Source organism: Camelina sativa, chromosome 19 (genome assembly GCF_000633955.1).
Source record: "Camelina sativa cultivar DH55 chromosome 19, Cs, whole genome shotgun sequence".
NCBI classification, from domain to species: domain Eukaryota; kingdom Viridiplantae; phylum Streptophyta; class Magnoliopsida; order Brassicales; family Brassicaceae; genus Camelina; species Camelina sativa.
In genome coordinates, this window is record NC_025703.1 from 5,547,743 (window position 1) to 5,574,567 (window position 26,825).

Here is a 26,825-nt window from a genome sequence, read left to right on the forward strand (position 1 = left end):
CTTCGATATGGAATCTGTTGTGGTTGGTTGATGGTTGTCCTGTGTTTTTTTATACAATACAGCCAACAAAATTTGTAAGTTCTTTGTTATAATTTTTTCTTTTTTCTTTTTTTGTATGCAAAGNAGTGTTGCTATGTAAAACAATGAGGGGGAATTTGGTTTCACCGCACACTTTTCTCTAGTAAACCTTTGGCTTATTGTTTCGTTTCAAAGAACAAAATGGCCTAACACGAATCATAAAGCGCGGAACAAAACAAAAACAACAAGAACAAGAAAAAAGTACAGTAGTTTCTCTTTTTCGTCTAGTAAAAGAATTACAATTTGCCGCAACATCCACCTCTTTTCCCACTCTCCTGCTCACTAGGGATGATGATTCTAGTTCCTTTCAAGAGACTTGAATTACCATCGGCGTCATCATCATCAGCCGTTAGTGATTTCTTGCTTATTATACGGTATATCTCTGTCAAGATTGTCAAAAATGCTGTTTCGACATTTGTAGCTTCCAGAGCTGAGGTTTCCATGAAGAACAAGTTTTCTCTTTGTGCAAACTCTTGTGCGTCTTCCGTTGGCACTGCTCTTAAGCTCCCGAGATCGCATTTGTTTCCGATTAGCATTATCACTATGTTCTTGTCCGCATGTCCTCTTAATTCTTCCAGCCATTTCGCCATGTGATCGAATGATTGACGTTTTGTCATGTCATAGACCAACATTGCTCCAACTGCTCCTCGGTAGTATGCGCTTGTCACCGCCCGATATCTGCAATTAGAACAAGAGTCAAAGTTTTGATTCATGTACATACATGTCTAAGAGAGAGCCTTAAAACAGAGTGATCAGTCTCTAGTATACACGTGATGGTGATTATCGACCATTACAAAGTATGTTACCAACCATGCAGAAGAAAACTGATTCACACAAGTGAATGCTCATGTTCCTAGCTAGAGTAACAAAAGCAAATGTGGAACTACCTGGTTTTTAGTAAAGTTCATACAGAACCATCTTTGGTTCTGATATATTTCAATAACCCACATGCTTCTCCAAATACTGTGTCGCAACATACTGGTTATTTTCAATCTCGAAAACACAGTACTAATAATTATCATTTGCATTAGAACTTTGAAGACAAACAAAATTCAAGATATTCCAACCAGCCTGTGATTCATATATGTTTAATTTGTTGCCTAACATGTGAAGAAGGCATATATGGCAAAACTAATGAATGAATGGGATGAGTTGTGAATGTTTCCAGCAATAACCAAACTGGGTTGTATCCATGCATTTCTATATTATATACATGCCAATGCTACTCTTGATGAATGATTTTCAAATAATAAAAAAAAGAAGTGCAAGCAAAGGAAGGTAAAAAAGCAAAAAACCTTTCTTGGCCAGCGGTATCCCAAATCTGAGCTTTGACGGTTTTGTTATCAGTGACGAGCGTTTTAGTCTGGAATTCAACACCGATGGTGGCTTTAGAATCGACGCTAAACTCATTCCTAGCAAACCTAGCAAGCAGCTGAGTTTTGCCAACCGCGGAATCACCGATCAACACCACTTTGAATACGTAATCGATCTTTTGGTTATAATCTCCATACAAATTAGACATATCTATTCCCTCTTATTTAAATACTAGTATAGATTAACAAAAAAACAACAACAAGAAAACGGTGACAATCAGAAAAAATTTCAAGAATTCACGAAACACGAAAAGGCTCCTCTCAAACACAGATCAAAACGCGACGGGTCCCGGATTCGACCATGAACGGTACAAGACACTCAGATCACAATGAATGGTGAGAAAAAAAATTATTCAGAGAAAGCAAAAGAGAGGATTAACGGCCGATGCGGGGACCATGGATCACAAACTTCACCCTTCATCTTGGCCGTCTATATTAATTTAACTCGCAGCTTAAAAAAACTAATGGCACGGTACGGTAAAAAATCATAATCGGCGAAATCAGAACCAACTAATTCTAAACCGAAGTTATTACCAAAAAATCAAATTCGGTTTAATTAAGTTTCAGTCACTAGATTAGGTTTTAGAATGTTAATATAGAGAGGCGGCAACACAAAAGGTAATTGGCGCCATAAACCTTCTAAAGAAGCTTTTTTTTTTTTTTAATAACTTGACCGCTTCTTTAGCGAGTGTGTGCTTGCTCCCCCAAGGACGTTGGAAATGGAGAATGATGGTAGATCCAGTGAGAACAATCTTTACGAGGTATGTCTCCGTTTTATCTTTATCCTCTGTGAACCGTCTCTTTTGTTTCGATTCCTGTCCGCGATTAGGATTTATTAGGGTTTTCATTTCTGGATTTGGGGCTTGTTCCAAATTAAACTTCTGATGATGTTCTTATGATAGTCTCGTTGGTTGTTAGGATTGTAAAAGCCCGAACTTTACTTGTTTATGATCCATAGTTTTAAAATTTGTACAATAGCTGTTGCAATTGTTGTCTGAGAATCCCCTTGGTTTGTTGGTGATTAATTCTATGTTTAGAGATCAATGAAACGAACTTATTTTTGTTCGTTGTAGGTTCTTGGTGTGGAAGCAACAGCATCTCCACAGGAGATAAGGAAAGCATACCATAAGTTAGCTTTGAGGCTTCATCCTGATAAAAACAAGGACGATGAGGTTAGATAAACGCCTGCTCTTGAGTGTTTTTTTATACTTTTTCAATGGGTCCAATTCAGTTTTACTTGGAAACATGAATTCTTGTTTTTTTTTTTATTCATACAGGAGGCTAAAGAGAAATTTCAGCAGCTGCAAAAGGTGATATCGATCCTCGGTGATGAAGAGAAAAGAGCAGTCTATGATCAAACTGGCTCAGTTGATGATGCTGTAAGTCCCGTTCTTGTTTTCTTCATGATTTTAGTTTCAGAATTTTTAAGAACATCCTGGTAATTTGTAGATTGTTTACAACACTTATACACAGCACATGTATCAGTAATCTCTAGTACCATTTCCAGCTTCTGTTCTAATGAATTTGGTGGAAGAAAGCTTTTAATAGTACTGCTAGGTTTCTTACAAACTGGTTTTGCCATCTTACTAGGATCTTTCGGGAGATGTGGTTGACAACTTGAGGGGCTTCTTCAAGGCCATGTACAAGAAGGTAACCAAGACCATACACACTTTTTGGAGTTTGCACTAAAGTGTTTGTTCCGTTTCCTTCACATACTAATTCTTGTGACACTTGTGTTACAGGTCACCGAGGAAGATATTGAAGAGTTTGAGGCCAACTACAGGGGTTCTGAATCCGAGAAGAATGATTTGATTGAGCTGTATAACAAGTTCAAGGGTAAAATGAGCAGGTATATTCTATCATCCCCTTGTTTTTCATTAATGTTAAGTTTGTGAGTTGAAAGTTTATAGTATAAACATTATTGGTACTATATCTCTTGCAGGCTTTTCTGCTCAATGCTTTGCTCAAACACCAAGCTTGATTCACACCGATTCAAAGATATGATTGATGAGGCCATTGCAGCGGGTAGGCTTCTATGTCTCCCTCCCTCTTGCCATAATTCTGTGTACAGAACGCATTCAAGTTCTGATTTGTTTGCGCATTATGAAACAATTGTTTCCTTTTATCCAGGAGAAGTGAAATCAACAAAAGCTTACAAGAAATGGGCAAAGGAAATTTCAGAAATGGAACCTCCCACGAATCCTCAGAAGATGAGACGGAAGTAAGCTTCTCTTATGTATACCTTTAATCCAATAATTTCCCTCTAAAGTTAACTTTGTTGTAACCAGTTTTAAAATTTTCCGTACTTTCCAGACCAGCAAAGGGTGCAGATAAAGATTTATACGCTATGATATCCCAGAGAAGAGATGAGAGGAAAGAGAAGTTCGATACAATGTTCTCGTCACTTGTATCTAGGTATGGTAGCAGTGCCGACAGTGAGCCAAACGAAGAAGAGTTTGAAGCTGCACAGAGAAAAGTTGAAAGCCGGAGATCATCGAAGAAGTCAAGGAAAAAGTAAGACTATGTTGTAGTTTGTGTGATCTGTAGCCTCTCGGTTTTGTGTTTGTGATGGAAAGCAAGATTAGCGGAAATTGGATCTTAAGGTTAAAAATACTTGTGTAAACAGTGTTTGTGGAATCTGTATCGTAAATTCTACTCTCTCTCCTCATTTGCAGCTTGCATCATCATAGGTAGAGATGAGTATATTCATTTTCACAGATTTTTTTACTGATTTTACCCATATATCATGTCTTCGTTCTTACAAACTAAGAAAAACTAAAATTTAATTCTATGATAAGTAACATTGCATAAATAACATAAAGTTTCAAGCCGAATGAAAACGTTAAAATTGAAAAAATCTATAATTTTTTTTTTTTTAAAAATGTTGATAATGATGAAATGTAATATTATATTATCAATATATATCTGTACTTAATAGATTAAAAAAAAAAAGGCTGAGTAGGCAACTCTTAAAATAATAAATCTCTTGAAATCACAAATGATGTATTGCTTAAATATATTTTTAAAAATATATCAAATCAACGAAATATACTAAAAAGAAGGGAAAATATTGGTAAAAAGAAAGTTAGAAACTAAAAAACAATAAGGAAAGAAGAATCTAAAATTTTTGGGGTTCTTAAACAAAAGGAAAGTTAATTTCCAAATAGAAAACCCAAAAGTTACAAGTAAAGTACAAACTGGGTAGGATTCAGAAGAAAGAGTTCAGATTTCCAAAAAGGGTTTTTAAGTATTTATTAGTCTCTGTCGCTGATAATAAAATTTTAGTCTGGTCTCTCTGTGAGATTCTTTGGCAGGAAACCAAAATATAGGGAGGGATGGCTTGGGATTTGCTTTTATGGATAATCTCCTTCTTCGTCAGCTTGGCTCTCGTCGCTTCCGTCTTCTATCAGGTTAAATATATCTATTACTTTGTTTTGTCCCCTCTCCTTTACTTTCCAATCCATTAATTAGTTTGAGATTCTTAAATTCGAGATCTGTCCTCTCGGATTTCCAAAACCCGAGCAACTTGGCTTTTTGCTGGGCATAGTTAAACCCGACCAGAAGAAAACAAAATTAGGAATGGCACAATTTTGATTTCGTAACCGCAATTTAGAACTTTTTGGGTCCATAGAGGAGTAGGTTTCATTGTTCCTTCTTTTGCTACTAACTCAAAAAAGTTGTTCTTATTTCTGATTTGGATTTGTCTGCAAAGACTGACTAGAGTAGTATGTGAGATGATACTTCGTCAATGGTAACATATTTAGTTTAAAGCTCTTCTTTTATTGCGAGTTATTATAGTCATTAGTTTTGATTGCGGTGTGATAGCTGAGTACATGTGATTCAATGAGGTTACTACTACTACCAATAGTGTTTACTTAAAACTAACTGCCTCTTGTGATAATGAACAACGCATTAAGATCCCCTTTTACTAGGCTCAGTTTCAATTTTTGTAACTGATGTTAGTGTGGTTCTTTTTTTTTTTTTTTGTAGGTTATCTGTTTAACGGATTTAGAAGCTGATTACCTGAACCCTTTTGAAACAAGTACCCGTATCAACCGCTTGGTAATTCCTGAGTTTATCCTCCAAGGGTCACTCTGCCTTCTCTTCCTCTTCACATGGCATTGGGTCTTTTTTCTCGTCGCTCTCCCTGTAACAGTCTATCACGCTATGTTGTAAGTATCTCTCTCTCTCTCTATCCATCCATATTGCTATTGATTCTTTCTTGATTTTTACATGCCTGGAAACTAATTAACCACCTGGTTCCGTTGTTTTTAGATACAATGACCGGCGTTATCTCATCGATGTCACTGAAGTGTTCCGTGCTATTAGCTTTGAAAAGAAGTTCCGGTTTACCAAGCTCGGTTTCTACATCTTTCTCTTCATCATGGTTGTCTTTAGGTAAAAGAGACTTACAACTTTAGCTCTCCATTCTCCAATATCTATTTAAATCTCCCCTCAGTTTGGCTCTTCTTCTACTATGAAGTTCCTACACTGAGTCCATAATTTTCTTCTTTGCAGGCTTACTCTCTCGGCGGTCTATAGCTTCACGGAGGACGATGATCTACTTCATTTGTTTTGATTTATGCGCTCTGCTTTAACCACTCCTCATTTATTTGCTGAGTGTGTTTGAGACTATTGTGACACGGGTTTTACATCCCTGCTTAGAATTGGCCAATTAGGGATTCATGATGTAGCTTTATATAATGTACTATTACAGGAAAATTCCTCACAGATCTTTTGACATGGATGGTTTCACCAGTTTTTTGCACAATATAATGTTTAGTCTCATAATTGAATTCATGAAATCATATATCAAGAATGAGGATTGGAGAATGGTTGGGAATAAGGCTACATCGATCAGGAGACTACTAGACTCTAAATTAGAGACTCAAAATCAACTACTAGATACGTTAAGGTCAAACTATTCAATCCAAGCCAAAAGATCATGTCAAGATACAAGGGAGGCTACACTTTCCATACTTGGCCGGGGGTCAGTGGGTGCATCTTTCTTTTAACTCACAACGATTAGGCCATTTAAACCAGCAAATAGGCGCTGTTCACTTACCAAATAAAAGCCAGAATGCACCGTATAAATACCTCACTTGGACGTGAGATTTTAATTAATGCTAAATATAATTAGTACATTTTTTTTTTTTTTTGGTGAATCAGACAGAGGCCTCCCTTACTTTATTAATAAGAAAAAAAATTACAAGCCAACATGTCGGGGATACGAGACCCCTCGCACATCATCGTTCAAAGCAGTATAGCAAAGAAGTAGGACAAGAATCAAATAATTGCAGACCAAAAGGTCTGGAAAATGCATAGTTGACCAAACCATCCCCCAGATAATTCGCCTTTCTATATACATAGGACACACGGACTAGCCAAACGGGGAATTCTCCGTGCCCAAGCAAAGTAAAGCCGATATAATTAGTAAACATGAAACATAAAGTTCCTATATGGTATCATGTAATTTCTGTTATTCAACTATTTTACATGATCCCGTCTGTGTTTCTTATTTTGGCAAATAATGAGCTTTCGGCAACTCTGTAATCTAAGCTGAATTATATTTTTTTTAAACAAACATATTTTACATGATGTTTGTTCTAATTAAAGATTAGAGATTAATACATCAGAGGCAATGCCATATATATAGATGAAACTCTAGAATTTTATTATATATTTATATGCTATGCCTGCTATGCATATTTCATTTTTATATGTTCATATAACATTACAATAATTTTGAAATATGTAAAATAAAGTTATTACTATAGTTACATGAAACTTTTTAAGGTAATGCATTCATTAATAATATACCGCGCGAGTAAGTTGACTATACTATAAAAGACCTTGTAATGCCAAGGTAATATATACCTTACCTACTATAAAAAAGAAGTTTATTTACATACCTACCATAAAAAAATGTTGAATTAGCCTAAAAAAGGTATGTTGAATTACTAATTATGAAGTTGACAAAAAAATATATTTAAAAGGGTATAAATAGCTTTCAAGCTGAGAATGAATTCGCAAGTTTGTATCCATCCTCACTCATCGCTCAGTAACCAAAAAGAGGGTCAAGCAGAGAGAGTTCGCACTTCCAAGGTTTCTTTCTGCATTTCTCTTCTCTATGACTCTATCTTCCATTTCTTGGTTTATTGTTTGTTCGAATTAACCTCTTACTTCGAGTTCTTGAATCGCTTGCCACTTTTGTGTACGTAAATGTGAACGATTGTCATGTTGTCTCTTCGGTTTATTTATTCATTTATTTGGTTCCTTGTGGCTAAATCTCTATTTATTTCTTGAAGTAGAAAGCTTGGCGTTGAAGAAAGTGTGTGCAAATGGAAGAGAAGAATAAGTTAAGAGTCGCCAAGTTGAAGAAAGAGCGTCTTCGTAAATCACTGCTGAAGGCCAAGTCTCAAGCCTCTGATCTATTGTCCTTCACGCTATCATGGAGAGATCTTGAAACTCATTTTGATTCAATTGAATCGGATCTTGTGAAGAGGTCACAAGAGATTGACTCAAAGGAGGAAAATCTGGAGAAGTGGTCACATGTGTTGAAGTCGAAGGCAAAACTTCTGGAGAAAAGTGCTCGGGAGATTGCATCAGCTGATGGATTCAGAAGACATGTTGAAGAAACGCAGAAGAAACTGGATAGGCTAAAGAGAGAGATCCAAACTGAGGAAAAGAAACGTTTACAGCTTCAGAAACTGAACCATGATCGTAAGATTGAACTAAAGAGGACAAGAGAGCAAGTGGATGCGTTGCAGAAGCATGAGATGAAACGCGACGTTGTACATTTCAAAGAGAAGAGCTACGAGGAGATGTCGGAGGAGCAACAGGATAAGTACGAGGAGATCTTGAAGAAAAGCAAGTCAGCGGAGAAGAAGCTGAGAGATTGTACCAGAGATCTTGAACAGAAAGAAGGAGAGCTTCGATGGGTGAGTATGCGATTGACAAAGCGTTGTGTGGAACTGGAGTGGGAAAAGAGAAAGGTTAACTTGGAAAAGAGCAATATGATTATGTTGCGTAAACTTAACGAGGAAGCAAAAAGGAAGCTGCAACACTTGAACAAAGTACTAGAGGAGAAACAGAAAGAGGTTGATTCGTTTGAGAAGATACTCCGGTGAACGCAGGAACGTGAAGGGAAGAGGAACCAGCGATACCAGTGGAGATGAAAGTAGCTTAAAGAGAGCAAATATGTAATAGTATGAGAAAACTAGCTCACATTCAAATCTTGAACTTAGTTCGAGTAAAATATTACATAGGACAACAAATAAATTGAAAACTGATGAAAAAGAAGGCATTTTTACATATTTGACAAATAACAAAAAGGGAACATTTTTCAAACTCAAACTCAATCAGGCTGCTTGGTTGAGTTTGTCAGAAGACAAGAGTGTCTTTGCGAACCAAATTGCAGTGTCCCTAGCCGAGACACCATCTTCTCCAAATGGTGTAAGCAAACCAGCAAGTTCTTCATATTTCTCTTGCTTTACAAGCCCTGCACATTTCTCCAATAAACACTCTAATGCATCTGCCCTTTCTTTACTCTGCGGCGGACCCAGTTTTGTGAGCTTACTTAGTACTGATGACATTTCACTCGCTGTTAGTTTCACCATCTTTGCTTCATCGCCCTTCAGGCTTCCAGACTCTTTTTCTATTGGAACTTCAGTAGATGAAATGGACACAGTTCGCTGTTCCTTTGGTTCAGGTACTGTCTCCTGAGTTTCAGGTTCTTCGATGGCTCTTGGAGGAGAACATATTACTTCTTGTGCACTCACAACCCCAACATCAACATCATGTAACTGAGATTCCTCAGAGAGCATATTTTCAGTTTCTTTTGGCAGAGCATTTTCTTTGGTTTGCTTTTCTGTAGAGTAAATTGCAATTTCAGGAACGACTAATCCCTCATCCGACTTATGGCTAGTAGACTCAGAAATATTCAATGTGTCACAGCTTGGATCGATTCTTTTGGTAACAAGTTTATCTTCTGCACCATTTGTGGATGATGCTGGTTGCGATGAGCTGCTAGATCCAGTCTCTGCATTCGTCCAGAACGGGTATAGATTTTCCAGACTGCGGGATACGTCGCTCTTCTCTCTCGATTCTCTTTCCTTCCCAAACTTCCCAGGCAATGAGTTTCTTCTTGCTTTATCCTTTGGGCTTACTGACTTTATCGGGAATACAGGAAGATAGATAGGCGACAGGTTTTGGCATTGAAGAAGGTACGGTTGAAGACATGGGTTCCTTAACAATTCACAGGCCTGCAGGATAATTATAACATAAATATTATCCAAGCAGTCAATATTGCACACAGTCACTAATGATATATGTGCATAAACTTACTGTTGGCCGATACTCTGGTTTCTTCCTAAGCATAAGCTTTATCATTTGTTTCCTGTAATATGAAATAGTTGTGACTCGTTTCATGCTGTTTGTTGTATTGGATTGAAGTGAATCATCTTTCTTAAATGAAGAAGAAACTTACAAGGTAGAGGAGTAGACAATCGGAAGAGGAGACATAAGGGATCTGTTTATTTTGTTGGTAAGTGCAGCAATATCCTGTATATTTTCCACACAAATTTAGTTTCAAAACGTCATGAAAACATTGAATCACAAAAAAATTAGAGATAAGAAAGCTTAAGGTAGGCCCACCGGAGCTTTAAACGCAGGCTGGTGTGCTGTAATTTCATACATACAACAACCTGAACAAAGCAGCATAAATGTGATTCATTTTAATGACTTAAAGAAGTCTACATATAGGAACTTAACTTACCTAGCGACCATATGTCAGATTTGTATCCATAGGGTTGATCTTCTAATACCTCAGGGCACATGCTGTTAGGAATACCCGAAACCTATGAAAAGGTACTATGGATGAGATATTCTAAAGAGAAGTAATTGAATGATAACTAAATGTACAAATGGGTGCAGAGAGATACTATAAATAGAAAACAAAAAGTTGTAGATAACACACCATAGAAACTGGCTTTTCTGGATTTATCAGTTTCGCCAGACCATAATTACCTGCGCCATGAGTAGAGAGATTAAAGCTAACTAGAGCATAATAGAGACACAATATATAGTTTTCGAATGAAGAGTAAATTCAGTCTTCTCAGTTATCTTACCAAGCTGAACGTGATCATGTTTCGGAAGGAAGATATTTGAGCACTGCAAAGATAATCCATAATCAAAAGAGCCATTCTTCACGAAAAAATACAAAAAAGAATCGCACACCAGCAAAAGTAATGTAGTATGATCGAAATATATACCGTTAGATCCATGTGAACTACACGGTTTGAGTGCAAATAATTAACAGCCAGTAACAATTGTGCCAACCATTTAAAGATTCTCTGTAGAATCACATGCAAATTCGTTATGAGTCAGCAAGACAGTAACCGCACATCGTTTGTGTAGAGAACAAAAGAATAAACTGAAATAGAGAGATTACTTCCTCTGGAAATAACTTTCCTCTCGCTTGCTTAATAGCATTAGCCCTGATTTGGAAACAAAATAGTTGTCTGATTCAGTAATCCACAACATGGAGGCTGAGCGCCACAGAGAAAGATTATAAATGGTAAATACAGATTCCAAAGAATTCTCACATGTTCCCTCCCTCAGAGAAAGCAGTAAAAATGCAGGCGTTACTGTCCTGTGAAAATTTGCAAAGAATCTGTTAAAAACTGATGAAAATCATTATAACTTTGTTCATAAACAGAACATTTAATTGATGTATACCTTGTCAATCCAAGAATCTTCATACTGCACGATATAAGGATTCTTTAAACTTGAGAGCAATTTCATCTGCAACACAAAGAAGAGAAGATGATGAATTTAAAATTGACCTGAGATTTAATGGAATAACATACACGAACTGGAAAGTTAAATGCCAAAATTAATCAATTAGGTGGTTGAACAAATCCAAAACCCTGAATGCAAATAAAGTAGTAATATATTTGTCTTCTGAATTTAAAGATCATTGAATTTAGGTTACCTCTTGGCAAGCGGATTGCTTTAACTTGTCAGTGTGTTTAGCAAGGCAGATCTTCTTCATTGCATACCTAATCGATACCAAGAACCATAAAGAAAGACATGAATTAAAACACAAACAGCTTTTAGATCAAAACAGAATACAAACAAAAGGGAAAAAACTTTTGCTTTTATGGATTTTTCAGGTAGAAATTAATCTACACAACCAAACCTCACTATTATAAGACCAAAAAAAAAACCCAAAACCTTGCAAAGGGTTTTGTTTCGTCCGTACTAGATACTTCCATAGAATAAATCGTCGTCTCCTTAAACCCTAATTAATAACCAACTTGAAATTGCGGTTAAGAATCTTACATTTTGTCTTCAATTTCATGAAGAACCACGAAATCGGAAGATGACTTGCCTCTCCTAACCTGCTCCAAGACATGATAGTTGTCGAGAGTGAACTTATGTTCCTCTTCGCAGTCTCCATTAGCCTCCATTTGCATGAAATCTTCAACAACCAAAAAAAAAAANAAAAAAAAAAAAAAAAAAAAAAAAAAAGCTCCCAAAGAAACCACAAAGCTAACACAAAATTTTCAGCTCGAAGAGAGCAGCAGCTAAAAGGGACAAAGACAAGAAAGAGAAGACGATCAAACGCAAGTCCCCCTTGTTGTAGTAGTGGTAGTAACAAAATCAATAAATGGTGAGAGAAGCCGAGGACGGAGGAGGAGAGGGGATGTTGAAATCGCCCACCTTAACAAGAATCCAATGTCATGTCTTTCTCGGCACAGAATTTACTTTTTTTGCCTTCTATGGTATTATTTTTATTTAATGTTTTAGAGAAATACTAATATATTATTTGTTGGCAAAAAGTATTTTCATTTTTTTTTTTATAGAGTGTCGGTCGGCTATGGAATTGAAAACGTTAGCAAAAGTTGAAACGTTCACAAGATAAATATGATTTAAAAAAAAAAAAAAATACTCACTTCCCTAATTTATATTTATTTGTTTTTTGCCGTCAGGTTCCCAAGTTTTTTTTAAGGATAATGTTTTAATGTTTGAGCATGACTATAATAAATGGCAAAAGGGTTGATAAATGAGATTGTAGTTTTTACTTTTGAATTACGTATATTTTCTTTACATTTTTACGGAATTATGTTACTTTATGAGTTTACATGATATTTGATGTGTTATTTGGCGAGAAATAACGGTATATGCCGAATAATATGTCTTTTAACTAAAAAATTATAATATTCGTTTATCGGATAACTGAAATTGTGTAATCACGTCCAATAGTTTTACTAATCTTTAAAAAAAAAACAAAAATCGTTTTGTGTTTATGTGACAAATTTAAACGAAAAGATAAAATAATATACTTTCGAAAAACTCTGAACGAAATATTCGAAACATTTAACACAAGCAGATTTATCACTTGGGTGTGAATCGTGTGATAGCCATTTATGAGTTTATCGATCTCATTAAGTTGTTCTTTTTTTTTTTTTTTTGTGTGTGGCTCAATTGAAAGATACATTACATCCAAATTAATCACCATAACAGAGAGATTGTCAGTTATAGGAAGACAATTAGAAGAAAAAAAAGTCTTGATTTATTGTGCTTAATTAAAGTCATCATACACATAAACTGATTTTGGTGAAAAATCAGTGATTGGTTTGTTATAGAGGTTGACCACTTATCCACCTCCTGGAACATGCATTATCGAGCTCTCCACTGGTTTTATACTTGCTCGTGTGCCCGCCTCCCTATAAACCAAAAAATCTATAAAAACAACTAAGAAATAAACATATATTTATGTACTTAGTAATAGCTTTTCATATACTGTATGTAAAATACCTGCTTTGACAGTGACAAATGTCGTCTTATTCGCATATATCCTTGCGTATCTACCAAAAAGAAGAAAAGAAAGTCAATCTCATATATAAGAGAACCATAGATTGCGTCAATGTCGTTTTGTTGTGTCATTAAATTTTTATATCCGTGGTAGAATGCACATTCTTAACAAACGAAAATGCGTATTAAATTAGACAAACAAAAGAAAAGTAGTATGTATGTATAATAACCATCAACTTGATTGTGAAATCATCCATGGCCTCCAATCATCAATAATGGAATGGTTGAGAGATCTGATCTATGCTTGAGTTGCAAGGAAAGGTACTAACATATCGTGATCACCACTGTTTCACCATAAATGCCAAATCTTAAACAATTGAAGCTTAAAAGAAAGAAAGATGATTTTTTCTTGAGAAGAAAGCAAAGGTCAAACTAATGCCAAATGCTTTGTTTGGTACCGTTAAGTTAATTGGCGCCATAAACTAAACTTCGATAGAGAGACAATAGTCATAATCTCTCATAAGAAGAAATGAGCCGCGTGGAGTACTGCCAGAATCCACAACACGATTAATGGAGGGCATGCAAAATTAGTTACAAGAGTAAACTACTAATGATGCACATTGTACATTTTTACCTGTAAGTCGAAAATCAGACAAAAGCACCTGAAAAAAAAAGATGAGAAAATCTATGGCAAGCAACATACAACATGGACAGGACATTGTTCGTCTCGATCTCGACCCAAATCTATTCGTCTAAAATCTTAGAATGAGCAATAAATACAAAAGTGTGTAAACACTTCAACTCCTTAAAAAGTTTTTTTTTTTTAATGCACCATCTGCCACGTGACTTTGTCGTTTCGAAAAAAGAGTTTTTTTTTTTTTTTGGATGCAGTTGAATGAAAGAGAGGATGCAACAATACTCAAATTAGGGTTCATTGTACTCAAAAAAGATATCTTGGAGACGCGATGGAAGTAGTAGAACTAGACTTCAGGTGTTCCGATGTTGGAGTTTGGAAGGAGGCTCTGTCTTCGTACGAGTCCCGAATCGAGTCACTGAACAAACCAGAACTCGTCTCTCTCGACCAATTCTACCGCAACGAACTCCCTTGTCTTCTTCACGACCGAGACCCTAACCCTTACCTCACCACCTCCGAGCTTTCTCAACTCATGAAATGGAAGCTCTCTCGCGGCAAATGGCGGTACTTTTTTTTTCTCTCTCTCTATTTCTCTTCTCTGACGAGATTGAGTTTTTACCCTTTTGATGATGGTAATTAATCTTCCTTCATTCCAAAGGCCGCGTCTGCTGGATTTCGTGTCGTCTCTGGACGATTCAGTGGTGAAATCTGCTTCTGAAAAAGCTTTCAAATCGCTCCCTGACATCTCCAAGGCTGTGAAAGAGCTCACGGTGCTTAAGGGCGTTGGTCCCGCCACCGCCTCCGCTGTTCTTGCTGCTTACGCCCCTGACATTGCACCATTTATGTCCGACGAGGTACATCTCTCGTTCAATCTCTGAGAATTCAAGAACCTTGGATTCTTTTTCACTTTTCCTCTGTTTTATTTTTGGGTGAACTCTAATGTGGAAGGAAAGGCAATGGAGGTGGCTCTTGGTAGCTCAAAGGATTACTCTTTGAAGCAATACTTGTTGTTTGTAACCAAGCTACATGATAAATCAAAGGTTAGTTAGTTCGTTAAGTCTCTCTAGAGTTCAAGTGATCTTATAATGTGTTCTAAGCCCTGTCTAAACTAGGATGGCACTTGAAACTTAATTTCCACAGAGTCTTGCTTACTCTTTAATTTCTTTCACTCTGATACTGTGGTAGAAAACATCTGAGCTTTGAAGTCTTTTTAATATTTTTGGGAATGTTATGAGGTAGCAGATTTGAATTTGGACTAGTTGTGTTGCCTTACAAATCAGATTATTGGATGGCTTGTTGCAGGAATTAAAGTTGAAGGGAGAGTGGGATGGGCCTTCAGATATCGAAAGAGCTCTATGGAGTTGTACTGTGCGTGCAAAGTCACAACCAGAGAAGAGCTCTTCGGGGAAGAAAAGAAAACGGTAGGAGACCAGAAAAAGAACTTTGTAGAATTTGTGTAGATTTATCTCTTCTTTCATAATCAAGACAGAATCATGAGTTTATCACTTCAGCTCTTCTGGAAGTCATATCCGTAATTGTTGAACTGTAGTAAGTGTTCTCGAATGTTTTATCAGAATTCTGAGTGTTTTAAGGTATCATATAACTTGTCCCTTTACTTGGCCTCAAAACACAAAGTTAAATTCTATACAAACCACCATATCAATATGTTGCAAGAATAACCAACTACAGGAGAAGATATGTGTTGTGGTCGATCCTAAAGTCTCCAATCCATATACATAAATTGTTTGGTTTTTGGGGTAGAACTGCTGAGAGGCTGTTACAGTGTTGGGGAGGATGTTGTGTTTAATACTAACTCCGTTTCATAATATAGGATTGGGGAGGATGTTGTTTTTAATACTAACTCCGTTTCATAATATATGATGTTTTAGAGGTTTTTCTTTGTTTCATAATATAAGATGTTTTCAACTTTGTAAGTAACTTTTAGATAACTTTTATATTTTCTTATTATTTATTTTATGCAGTCTTGTTTATGATTGGTTGTACTTTTTTAAAGTGGTTATTTCTTAGTCTGCGTGCTTTCACTCAAAACATCTTATATTTTGAAACTGAGGGAGTATATGCATGCGTGTAAGATGAAGAAAACTTAACTTATTGTAAAGAATTGATTAGTATTGGAAACAACCCAACTTATTCACGAAACCAAAGGCTGAGAATGGTCGCATGCTAAAGATGATGATACCGTGTAAATAAAAAAGAAACTTAATTTTTGATCTTCTGCTTCATTTATTCGGAAAAAAACGAGAACTATGCTTGCCTTCAAGCTCAAAGATGATTCTTATACGTTACAATGCTCTCTTTTTAAACAAGGGTACAACAGAAAGTGATTTTAATTTTAAAACTACGAAACAGAACAACACCGAAAACGAACTGATGTAAAATAAACTAAACAAATACAAATCAAAGCACAATAATACTTCGTTACAGGTGAGCCTCCTTACTCCACTCACTGACTCAATTCCATCTCCCAGGTTTCCTTAATTTGTGTCCTCTACTTTTTGGTCTATCACATAGACTTAAAAGAAGACAAAAGTTGAAGCCTTGCGACACATCCTTCCATCAAACAGTAGCAGCAATAACACTGATGAATTCATCAAATGCACTGATGGGTGTAAGGGTAAGCACATGATCATTCCAAGATTAAGGTTTGTGTGTTTAAAGAGGTTGGCCACTAATCCACCTCTTGAACAAGATTGCATTTTCCTCTGGTTTATACTCTAACGTGTGCCCGCCTCCCTATATAATAAACCAAACCAACAAACCAGTTTAAAAACTGAGGTAAAAAAGCTTTGCATATTTATGTAAAGTAAAAAGTGGATAAAAGAACTTGCTTTCACTGTGGCAAATGTCATCTTATTGGCATAAGTCTTGGTGTATCTACAAATAACAAAAGGTTGATTGTTTCGTCGGATGAGCAGCTTACGCAAGTTAAAAACGGAGAAAAAGAAATAGAATTTATATATACCCGGCGACTTGATCGAGTATCATCCATGGCCTCCATTTCTCAATAATGGAATAATTGAGAGATGCTATCCATGCTTGAGTTCCAACGAAAGGGATTGTCATATCGTGATCACCGCTATTCAGCAGAACACCATGCCAGAAAAAAAAGCTTACAAATAAGTTAACTAATGAAAAGTAAGCTTGCTTGTTACATTTGGGTACCTAATGACGAGAGATCGATAGCCGTTGATGCTGTTATTCATATGGTACGGACGTACGGTATGCTACTTTTAACGTCTTTATTGCAAAGCACACTAAAATCACATCGTTCCCATTTCCCTTTACTCCCCTGAGATCAAAATCATGCATCTTAGGGTTTGATCAACAGATCTAACCAATGATCTTGTCAAAAAACTTGTCGTGTATACCTTTATAACTTTGAGTGCTCTGCGGACGCTCTCGTTATTAGCCCAGTATTCGGATAGCATATACCTATACGTCTGCAAAATTAAACAACCTAGTCAATATTCTTCTGTCATGGTTATAGTGAAGTGGTTTTCTATTGATGTGGAGATAAACAGAAAAACAAGTTGGATCGCTTACATAACAATCAGGAGATGTAGTCTCACATTTTGGAGCTACAACGAGTTCTTCATATATTCCAGAAACACACTGTAAACAGCCACACGTTGTAAGTTAGTTATTTTTGTTTTTTTTACAGTTCGCGTCAACTGAATTGCAGATTGTGTACCTTGTGATAATCTTCAACGAGTTTCAAGCATTCTGTGTTAAGAGGATCTACATTATAATAGTTTCCTCCACAGCTTCTCTTCATCGACTACATAGTATGAGATTTGAGCTGGTTAGTTAACTGCTTTGTTGTGGTAACAAGATACTAAATCATCATAGCTTATGTAATTTTACCTCAAACAGTTCATCAGATATGAGTTCCATTCCATGAGCAAATGGTATGCGAGAGTCTCGATCAGGATCATAGGATGTTAGCGGGTTTCCAATCACATAGCCCTGTTGAAGGTGGGGAAAACAAAAGGCTCTTCAGTTCTGAATGCTGCTTCAGGTATATGGATATAACGTACGAAGCAAACATATTAGCTAGTAGTGAACCTGAAGATTTATTAGAGGTTTGCAGCATATATAATTTCCTGTGGTAAATTGGTAAAATAACTGATTAAGAACCTAGAGTCAATGTAAAGGGCTGCTTGCATAGGGATTGGAATGGTAGAAAAAAAGTTACCATTTGAGATTTCTTGAACGATGGCAGGGATCACCTTACCGGAATAAGAATTTCTGGTGACATAGAAAGGATTGGAGAAATACTCAGGATGCTTAGCTAGCCACTGCACAACAAATCACCAAAAACAGTTTTTAAAAAAGAAAGAAAAGCCTTTAAAAGTCAATGTAGATGCTTTGAGTTTTCACTTTACCTTACGAACAAACTCGTTGACCCGCTTAGCTGATCCTGTGTCACTTGGTATATCAGCAAGTGGATTTGTTGAGTAGGAAAAGCCAGTCCCAATAGGCTGATCTAAATAGATAATATTCGCAACCTGAAAAGAATCAAAGATCGGTCCACAACTTGAAGATGAAGAATAGTTATATTAGTTGTGTGTTGTAATCAGGAAGACAACTTATGTTTACCTTAGTCCATGAATATGTAGTAGAAACCAACGTGGGAACACTTCCATTGTAAGTCTCAACCTTGAAAGCAAGAGGGCCTGTATTTTTTTGTCTTTTGTTTTCAATTCAAACAATTCTCTGAATAGTTTGCGGAGAGACATGAGAATGACTTAAAAAAAGATTGTATTACCATTCTCATAAACAAGACCAGAGAAAGAAGAGCAGCCAGGTCCTCCAGTTAACCATACAAGAAGAGGGTCTTCTTCTGGATTACTCTCAGACTTGATGAAGTAGTAGAACAGTTGATCTTCATCTGCCTCTCCGACACCAATATACCTTCATGATTTTAACTCCAAAAGTCAGAACACAGAGTCAACATTATATAATTAAGGGTGATAAGAAGATGAGGATGCAAAGGAACAGAACCCGGTTTCGAGCTCGAAGGTCCTTTAAAACCAGGTAGAGATGTGATGATAGAACCAGAATCAGCATGTTGAATCAACACAAATGCAAGCTGCAGAAGCAGCAACTTGAATATTCAGGAAGCCATTCTCTTTTGGACGTTGACCCTTACAATGCTGGAACCTTTTCTGTTGAGCATCAGTTTATCTGAAGCCTAAACCTGAGAATTTTGGGCACGTGAGAATGTACTTGGAAGGGACAACATCGCGTGTACGGTGTACTTAAATGCTCTGCAGATTATTGCACATGGGAGAAAACCGGTAAAAGACAAAGCTATTGTTTCAACGATATTAGCATTGCCTAAAAAAACGGTTTAGTAAAGACAAATGGTAAGTCGTAAAAGAAGAAAGAAGGGATATTGATGATGATCGAGGAGAAACGTATTATATATATATCGGTAAGGGTAACATATATATATGTGCATGAGTTTCAAGTGAGCTAGTTTAGCAGGTCGAAACAAAAAGGGTGCATTCTTCTCTGGACTACTCTCAGTCTCAGACTTGATAAAGTAACAGAACATTTAATCTTCATCTGCCTCTCCAACACCAATATACCTTCATAAATTAACTCCAAAACTCAGAATACAGAGTCAACATTATGATTAAGTACTGTACTATAATATGAGGATGATGATGGAGAGAAACAAATCCTTGTTTCGAGCTCGAAGGGAAGAGATGTGATGATAGAACCAGATTCAGCATGTTGAATCAACAACACAAGCGTAAGTTGCAGTAGCAGCAACTTGAAAAATCCAGGAAGCCATTCTTTTTTTTTTTAGTCTCTGTTTAATGACAAAACACATTTATTTATTGTACTCAAAAACAGAGGAGTTGAGCCGTTGACCCTAGCAAAGATGGAATCTTTTCGGTTGAGTATCGGTTTAACTATATAAACCGGTCAATTGCCAATCTAAAACCTAGGGGTGGGCGTTCGGTTTTTCGGTTTGGTTTCGGTTCGGTTTTTTTGGTTTTATAAAAATTGAACCATATATAAACTATATGTAATTCGATTTGGTTACGGTTCAGTTTTTTTGGTTTATGGTTTTTTCTGTTTTATCAAAAATGAAAGCATATAAAAACCATACGTATAACGGTTTGGTTTGGTTTCGGTTTGGTCCCTGTTTTTAACGGTTATTCTATACTTTAAAAAATAGATAGTTGATACATAACTTAAAAATAAGCATAAAAGTAAAACCTAAACATAATTAAAAAAAAATTGAATCCAAATATAGTTTTGTAAACCCAAATACTTAACTGAAATTTAAACTTTTAAAAAATAAAGGTTATTGAAAAAGAAAACCTGAAAAAAAAACCAAAAAAAAAACTTGGAGATCAATAACTATAAGCCCAATAAAGAAAAAAATTACTGATATTGTTATACAATATATATATATATATTTGTGACAACAGAGGAAATAAGATTGGCTCAAACAAGCCAATACGAATGGACATTATTTACATAGGTAACTAAATGCGGAACTGTGCGAACGCGTCACGCAAAATTATCCGCTTTACCATTATGTGAGCGCGGGACGTAGACTAATGAAAAGGAGACAAACTCCTCTTTATCCGTCTGGATGTCCTCCAGATAAGGTGTAAAAGTTGGCCACTCGGAAGGCGAAGACACCATCTTCACTAAGTCGGAGCAGTCGGTGAAGAAAATAACAGATTGGTTATCCGCCCTAATATAAATTTATAAGTTGAAAAAACTAATTATATCTAATTATCCTAAATTTTTATAAAATACCAAAAAAATCATTCGGTTTTACGGTTTTTAACCAGACCAAACCTAAACCAAATAGTTAATTAAAATAAAAACCAAACGGATTTTTAGACTTAACCATAACCAAACCAAACCATTTATTTCGGTTTGGTTTTTTTGCCCACCTACTTTGTAATTTTATGAATATAGAGGTTAATTGGTGGTAATAAGAATAGTATGGGGGTTAAGTTTGCAATTTCCCGTTCGATGTTCTTTTGGGGATGGTGGGTTTTTTTTGTAGACAAAACGACGTCTCGGTGATTGAAACTACGGGATCGTGTCTCTCTCTGCTTCTTCCTTCAATCCGATTTCGGACAACCTTTTTTACTCAGACAGAAGAATTCGTTTCTCAGGTGAGCTTTCTTGCTTTCTCCAGCTCTTTGTATCCTCTGGTTTTTGTTTTTATTTTATTAATTCTTGTCTGAAGTTTCCTCGTTCTTTGTTTTACTTTTGTGATTGGAAAGCTTACTTTTTTTTTTTTCTTTTCTCTTTCACTTTGTGTGTTTGCCTTGGAGATTAAGACCTAGTTGACTTTCAGAAGCTTAAACAGTTTCATACTTTTTTGTTTGTTCATTTGATGACGTTTTCAGCTACTAAAATCCATCTAATTCTCTTGAAAAAATATTGAATTTCAAATGTTAGTATGCTTTGAATTTCATGTGTCTGTTGGATTCTGATAAGAGAATAGATTTTGAATCCTCTGTGGTCAGTTAATTGATTTGAGTGATGAGCTGCTATAAGCTTATTTCTCGCTTGTGTTCGATTTTGAATCCGCTGTTTATTATCGTTTCAGTCGATGTTAGTACTTCAACCGTTGTCTTCGTTCCTACTCCAATTCCTAAAAATACTCAGTTAGTTAAGCTACTGAAGTGTGACTTAAGCCAGTTTCTGTCAGCCAAGTGATTCTTGTGAGTGTGCCTAAATTCCAAACTGAGGCAGCTTTTTGTCTCTGCATTTACATGAATTCCACTAGTGTTGACTTCGATCTATTGGCTAAGAGGAATGTCTGAACGTAGTTAATCAATCTTAGACGACTTTTCGGAACCTACTTGTTTGGTTGGATAGAATTATCTTGGGTTTTCTTTCTTCTCGGTGCCTCAGTGAGTTGCTTTGGTAAACATAGTTTTATGCAGGGCTAGTGTTTTTATTGCGTATTTTAGTTACTAGTTAGTAGTGGAGTCGTCTAGCAGTATATTAAGTTTCCTACGAAAATTGTATCGCTTTCCTTTATATCCCTGACACATACATATAGTATTATTCTCCTTTCAATTAGCTTTGGCTTGCACTCTTGATTTCTTCTTCGTCTTTGGCATCTAGGTGGTTGTGGGGTAGGATTTAGAGCGTTGGATTATCGTTGAAAAAGAGCTCCTTGTTAGATGCCAAGCCTTGATCCTCTGTCTATACAGATCCCCTTTAAGCTCCGTCTCTTGTTATCAGTATCTTTGTAATCATCAAGGGTTCATTTCTCTTTTCCAGTATCCTGCTTTAAGATTCCTTTATGTCTTTCAGTTACCTTTGCTTGCTATGTCTCTAAGAGCATTGATTTTTCGTTGCAAAAGAGTTTTTTTGTAGATGCTAAGCTTTGATCCTAACAAAAAAAGAACTTTGATCCTCTTTTTAGAATATACTACCCTCTAAAGCTCCTTCGAGTGTTATCTATATCTTTGTTATAAAACTTTCTTTGGTGTTCAATAGTAAGGACCATTTTGCATTCTTTTTAATTTGGATGAGACAAATGCTTTATGGATAATATAAAACTATGGTAGCAAAAGAGATGGTACTTTTAACTGTTTATTTTTTCATTCAGCACAGTCAATGGTTCACTGGTTGTTCCTTTTCCATATGTATTGGTTGTTTTGGTAAGGTGTTTAGTTTCTCTCTTCTGGTTTAATGTTTATTCACCCTGGTATCTAATAATTTCCCTCATCTTCATTTCTTCTTGGCAGTCGTTGCTCCCTCTAATGTAAAGTTTTAACACTAGAGGTAAATAAACATAAAGTGCTACATCAAAAGGGAGCACAAGTGGATAGTCTCTGCATCAAGTAAACACTATAGAAAGCAATATGGCTGATACCAGTTCAAGGACTGATGTCTCAACTGATGGCGATACAGATCATAGAGATCAGGGGGTTAGCTCGTAATCTGCATCTAATCGTTTTATTATTGTATTTTCTCGAAAATGTCACTCGTGGGAAGCTTGAACCGGGTTCCCTTGGTAAAACTTGGGACGATCTACCGGTAGAGCCAAATCCACAGGACAAATCATTTGTTTATGTTCACCAAACGGAAAATTTTTGAATGACATAGTAATTCCTGATGTTAATTGCAGTCTGAGAGAGGGCAAATGATGCTTGCTGCTGCGTCTGATTCCAGTGACCGATCAAAGGATAAGTTGGATCAAAAGGTGATAAAATTCTTCTCTGTGGATGAACAAGTAGCTGTTTGTATTGCGCGTATTCGTAATCTGTTCTGTTTCCTTTTTATTTTGATCCATAGACCCTTCGTAGGCTTGCTCAAAATCGTGAGGCAGCAAGAAAAAGCCGATTGAGAAAGAAGGTATATCTTGCATCTGTTCTTGTTTTGATATTTATTATATATTCCTCTTACTTTCTTACAACATCTCTAGAAGAATGTCTATTTGCCATTACCTTAAAAAAGTTACTATTTCCTCCAGGCGTATGTTCAGCAGCTGGAGAATAGTCGATTAAAGCTGACTCAACTTGAGCAGGAGTTGCAAAGAGCAAGACAGCAGGTTTAACTCTACTTTCTTGTTTGGTTTGATTCTGTTTAAGCAACTCTCTATAAAGAAGATAAAAAGAGACCTCAGCCAACGCCTAATGCCAGTTCAACGTATAACGAATAGTCAGTTAACAAGTTAGTTGAGTCTTGGATTAGCTGAAATGGAGGAGGTAACAGAATTATGGGTCATAGATAGTTTTGTTGGTTAAAGGTGGGATGGTAATGCTTTAAAAGTAATCCTTAGGTCCTTCTGGTTTGTTCATTGGATCCTGATAGCATAAAGAGTATTATTTTCTGGTTATTATCAGATTCGTTGTGATGACAGTGTATCTGTCACTTCTGTAAACATAAATTCTATATATATAATTTTCTTTCCTTTTTAATTTTAGGGGGTTTTTATCTCAAGTTCAGGAGACCAAGCTCATTCTACTGGTGGAAATGGTGGGTTGTTTCTTCTCTGTTAGTTTTTACTTTTCAGATTGATCCTTTTAGTTTGTAATTTATAGGTAAGATAAGTGTGTATATATACTCTACTCGTTATCAGCATAAGTCATCTCATGGCAATATGCTAAGTTCATCTCATGGCAATATGCTAAGTTGCTAACGCTTATTAGAGTTTATAGTTTCAAGAGTCAGTGATGATTCGGATAAGAAATTAAAGTAATGGTGATATCAATACTGAAGTTCATATAGTTTGCGCTGGTGTAGGCTGAGGTCTGCAAGGTGTAAGTATTGTGGGTTTGTTCTTGATCTAGTATACTTGTCTTTTTGCAGGGGCTTTGGCATTTGATGCCGAACATTCACGGTGGCTTGAAGAAAAGAACAAGCAAATGAATGAGCTGAGATCTGCTCTGAATGCTCATGCAGGTGATACTGAGCTCCGGACAATTGTAGATGGAGTGATGGCTCACTATGAGGAGCTTTTCAGGATTAAGAGCAATGCAGCTAAAAATGATGTCTTCCACTTGTTATCTGGAATGTGGAAAACACCAGCTGAGAGATGTTTCTTGTGGCTTGGCGGGTTCCGCTCATCCGAACTTCTCAAGGTAATCTCTTTACAAGTTCACAGAGAAAATTTTGATGGTCAGACCAATTTAATTGAGCCGGTATGTTTATGTTTTCACAACAGCTTCTTGCGAATCAGCTAGAGCCCATGACCGAACGACAGGTAATGGGCTTAAATAGCTTGCAGCAGACGTCGCAGCAGGCGGAAGATGCGCTATCTCAAGGGATGGAAAGTTTACAGCAATCCCTAGCTGATACTTTATCCAGTGGTACTCTTGGTTCCACTTCATCTGATAATGTTGCGAGCTACATGGGTCAGATGGCCATGGCAATGGGGCAGTTAGGCACCCTCGAAGGATTCATCCGCCAGGTACGTTTGAAATGTGGATACTATCGTGAGATATATAACGAGATGTATTGTTACAAAGAAATAAATCATATATATAGGAATCTGTCTGTAATGGAGTTCATAGGGCATTTCTTGGTGGCAGGCTGATAACTTGAGACTGCAAACGCTGCAGCAGATGCTTAGAGTGTTGACAACGCGTCAGTCAGCTCGTGCTCTTCTTGCCATACATGATTATTCATCTCGATTACGTGCTCTTAGTTCCTTGTGGCTTGCCCGGCCAAGAGAGTGATACACAAGAATAAAGCTCTATACATAATCTTATGACTCAAATAGGGAGGGATACTCCTTCGAAGAGATCACAAAGCAAGGCCTTCTCAGATTCTTACCAAAAGCAATATTTTGGGAAAGAAGACTACAGATTTTGAAAATGGTTTTCTGGGATCTCCAAAGACTTTGAGTGTGGTGTTTGTTGTAATCTTTAGCCATCAGGTTGTGTAGTTTATAGGGAGTGAATGTTCATAGGTCTTTGAATGTTGAATACAGATAGGTCATCAGTGTAAGGTGGAACATGACAGAAGATGGGATCCGTTCAGGAACTTCGATTGTATGATCAAATCTCAAACAGACCAATTCAATTTATATAGAGAGTTAAAAAAAGACATCATATTGTGTATCTTGGATTCATAGAAAGATTTGCCCAGCAAACACTGTCACAGATACAATCTCACAGAGGTTTGGCTAGTACTATGCATAACCAGCCTGAGTCAAAGAAAATGCTCATACAAATGAAAAGATCTAATTATTTTCGGGAAGAAGATTTCTTCCAAAAGTCGACAATACAATACTGGCAAGGCTTATGCAAAACTTGAGCATGAACTGAAGCAGCATAACCAGTACAGCTTATGTGAAACTTGAAAAGCAAACATCACCAGTTCAAAAGTAGTTGCTGGTGTAGAAATTCTTGAGAAAACCAGTCCTCCCTTGATCCTTGTTTCCAGTATTCTGCACGAGACCTTCACCTACCACATATTGACCGATGATGTGATGGCGCTGCTTTGCGTGATCCACAATGTCAGTCAGCTCTTCCATTCCCTTGAATAATAGAAGATCAATTACCTGCGGAAGAAACACCTCAATCAGAACTATATTGCATTCTAAAAGCACCTTAAAAGACAGCCAACTAAAAAAAAAAGACCCCCCGAGATCACTGCAATCATACTCAAGAAGATGCTATCAATTGATGTTTCAAAATACAAACAAAACAAATATTAACTTTGGTACCAAAAGCCAACAACGCTGTTAGTCATATTACGAGAAAGAACTCCATTTTTGATTCGAAGTATACAATGTTGTAGCGGGTTTAGTCTACTGATGACAACAGACTCGCTCTCCTATGCAAGACACAAAGGAACCACAAGGTAACAAAGCTTAAGCAGAATATAACCAGTAAAGCGCCCACCTTTTCACTCTTAAGAAATCAACACCCAGCACCCAATCCACAAGACACTTTATAGTTCATAAGATTAGACTACCCATAAATCAAGGCTTCGTTCGCATTAACTACTTCCCTAAATTCCAGACGGTTAAAGGTGTAAGCTTTTGTACAAAGCAGAAATAAACTCTAAATCAGCTTAACAAATAAGAAAAAAGCTCATTTTTGGGTCAATGTGGTAACCAATCCAATCCTACCAAGACGTATGACCAATTTAGGGGAGACTAAATTGATTCCATCTCCGGCAATCGCAGAGAGGACCCTTGTCCTGGGGTTAATCAGAGTGAAATCAAGGGAAGTACCTTCGGGTCGGTGATGTGAGCGTTGTTCCGAATCTGAGCAGAGATTGCAAATCGGAGCTGAGAAGGCGCGACGACATCTTGAAGATTGTAAATGTCCATGATTGTGGGGATAGATCTACATGCAGCTCTAAAGAAATCGAAAACACGGCGACGAGCTTCCGTCAGGTTAGCTGAGTTCGGTGGTACACCAATCTTCCTCAACGTGAAAGGT

At 36.7% G+C, this 26,825-nt stretch overlaps 8 protein-coding genes and 1 pseudogene across 15 annotated transcripts in view; 5 read left to right on the forward strand and 4 right to left on the reverse strand.

Annotated features, from left to right (window-relative positions):
* LOC104767466 (ras-related protein RABA4d-like) lies at positions 315-1,844 on the reverse strand. The gene is made up of 2 exons (XM_010491487.2): positions 1,374-1,844; positions 315-756 (listed from the first exon to the last, which is right to left on the reverse strand). Exons 1-2 carry the CDS (start codon positions 1,598-1,600, stop codon positions 315-317), a joined length of 669 nt encoding a protein of 222 aa, XP_010489789.1. The 5' UTR covers positions 1,601-1,844.
* LOC104764984 (chaperone protein dnaJ 6-like) lies at positions 2,085-4,115 on the forward strand. Its single transcript, XM_010488608.1, has 8 exons — positions 2,085-2,212; positions 2,525-2,623; positions 2,729-2,830; positions 3,042-3,101; positions 3,194-3,300; positions 3,394-3,476; positions 3,582-3,672; positions 3,765-4,115. Exons 1-8 carry the CDS (start codon positions 2,171-2,173, stop codon positions 3,967-3,969), a joined length of 789 nt encoding a protein of 262 aa, XP_010486910.1. The 5' UTR covers positions 2,085-2,170; the 3' UTR covers positions 3,970-4,115.
* Positions 4,570-6,222, forward strand: LOC104764985 (protein cornichon homolog 1). The gene is made up of 4 exons (XM_010488610.2): positions 4,570-4,861; positions 5,442-5,623; positions 5,727-5,849; positions 5,970-6,222. Exons 1-4 carry the CDS (start codon positions 4,787-4,789, stop codon positions 6,028-6,030), a joined length of 441 nt encoding a protein of 146 aa, XP_010486912.1. The 5' UTR covers positions 4,570-4,786; the 3' UTR covers positions 6,031-6,222.
* LOC104764986 (FRIGIDA-like protein 5) lies at positions 7,654-8,581 on the forward strand. Its single transcript, XM_010488611.1, has one exon. The coding sequence runs from the start codon at positions 7,793-7,795 to the stop codon at positions 8,579-8,581; it is 789 nt and encodes a 262-aa protein (XP_010486913.1). The 5' UTR covers positions 7,654-7,792.
* Positions 8,658-12,243, reverse strand: LOC104764987 (serine/threonine-protein kinase Nek7-like). The gene is made up of 13 exons (XM_010488612.2): positions 11,796-12,243; positions 11,446-11,512; positions 11,190-11,255; positions 11,057-11,103; positions 10,903-10,948; positions 10,724-10,804; positions 10,580-10,622; positions 10,429-10,478; positions 10,228-10,309; positions 10,107-10,156; positions 9,940-10,013; positions 9,798-9,849; positions 8,658-9,715 (listed from the first exon to the last, which is right to left on the reverse strand). The coding sequence occupies exons 1-13, from the start codon at positions 11,927-11,929 to the stop codon at positions 8,813-8,815; spliced, it is 1,695 nt and encodes a 564-aa protein (XP_010486914.1). The 5' UTR covers positions 11,930-12,243; the 3' UTR covers positions 8,658-8,812.
* LOC104764988 lies at positions 14,153-15,520 on the forward strand. Of its 3 annotated transcripts, none has more exons than XM_010488613.2 (4): positions 14,153-14,469; positions 14,564-14,759; positions 14,823-14,945; positions 15,208-15,520. In XM_010488613.2, the coding sequence occupies exons 1-4, from the start codon at positions 14,237-14,239 to the stop codon at positions 15,328-15,330; spliced, it is 675 nt and encodes a 224-aa protein (XP_010486915.1). In that variant the 5' UTR covers positions 14,153-14,236; the 3' UTR covers positions 15,331-15,520. The 3 variants fall into 3 exon arrangements, with proteins under 3 accessions (XP_010486915.1, XP_010486916.1, XP_010486917.1); XM_010488614.2 differs by having other exon boundaries at positions 14,859-14,945; XM_010488615.2 differs by having other exon boundaries at positions 14,854-14,945; positions 15,208-15,328.
* LOC104767467 lies at positions 16,579-19,054 on the reverse strand (annotated as a pseudogene).
* Positions 20,941-25,481, forward strand: LOC104764990 (transcription factor TGA6). 5 transcript variants are annotated; one of them, XM_010488620.2, is made up of 10 exons: positions 20,941-21,080; positions 22,674-22,855; positions 22,890-22,965; positions 23,057-23,131; positions 23,224-23,283; positions 23,402-23,479; positions 23,856-23,907; positions 24,241-24,512; positions 24,596-24,841; positions 24,963-25,481. In XM_010488620.2, the coding sequence occupies exons 2-10, from the start codon at positions 22,791-22,793 to the stop codon at positions 25,107-25,109; spliced, it is 1,071 nt and encodes a 356-aa protein (XP_010486922.1). In that variant the 5' UTR covers positions 20,941-21,080; positions 22,674-22,790; the 3' UTR covers positions 25,110-25,481. The 5 variants fall into 5 exon arrangements, with proteins under 5 accessions (XP_010486922.1, XP_019096927.1, XP_010486920.1 ...); XM_010488618.2 differs by lacking the exon at positions 22,890-22,965 and adding an exon at positions 22,540-22,586 and having other exon boundaries at positions 20,945-21,080; positions 22,674-22,856; XM_019241382.1 differs by lacking the exon at positions 22,890-22,965 and having other exon boundaries at positions 20,943-21,080; positions 22,674-22,856; positions 24,919-25,100.
* Positions 25,476-26,825, reverse strand: part of LOC104764989 (NADH dehydrogenase [ubiquinone] 1 alpha subcomplex subunit 6-like) — an 8,284-nt gene continuing 6,934 nt past the window's right edge. Inside the window, exons 2-3 of one of the 2 annotated variants that reach the window (XM_019241383.1) lie at positions 26,615-26,802; positions 25,476-25,936 (exon numbers count right to left, since the gene is read on the reverse strand). In XM_019241383.1, coding sequence (XP_019096928.1) covers positions 25,754-25,936; positions 26,615-26,802 — 371 coding nt within the window. In that variant the 3' untranslated portion in view covers positions 25,476-25,753. The remainder of the gene's footprint in view (positions 25,937-26,614; positions 26,803-26,825) is intronic. The other variant, XM_010488616.2, reaches the window with a different exon arrangement.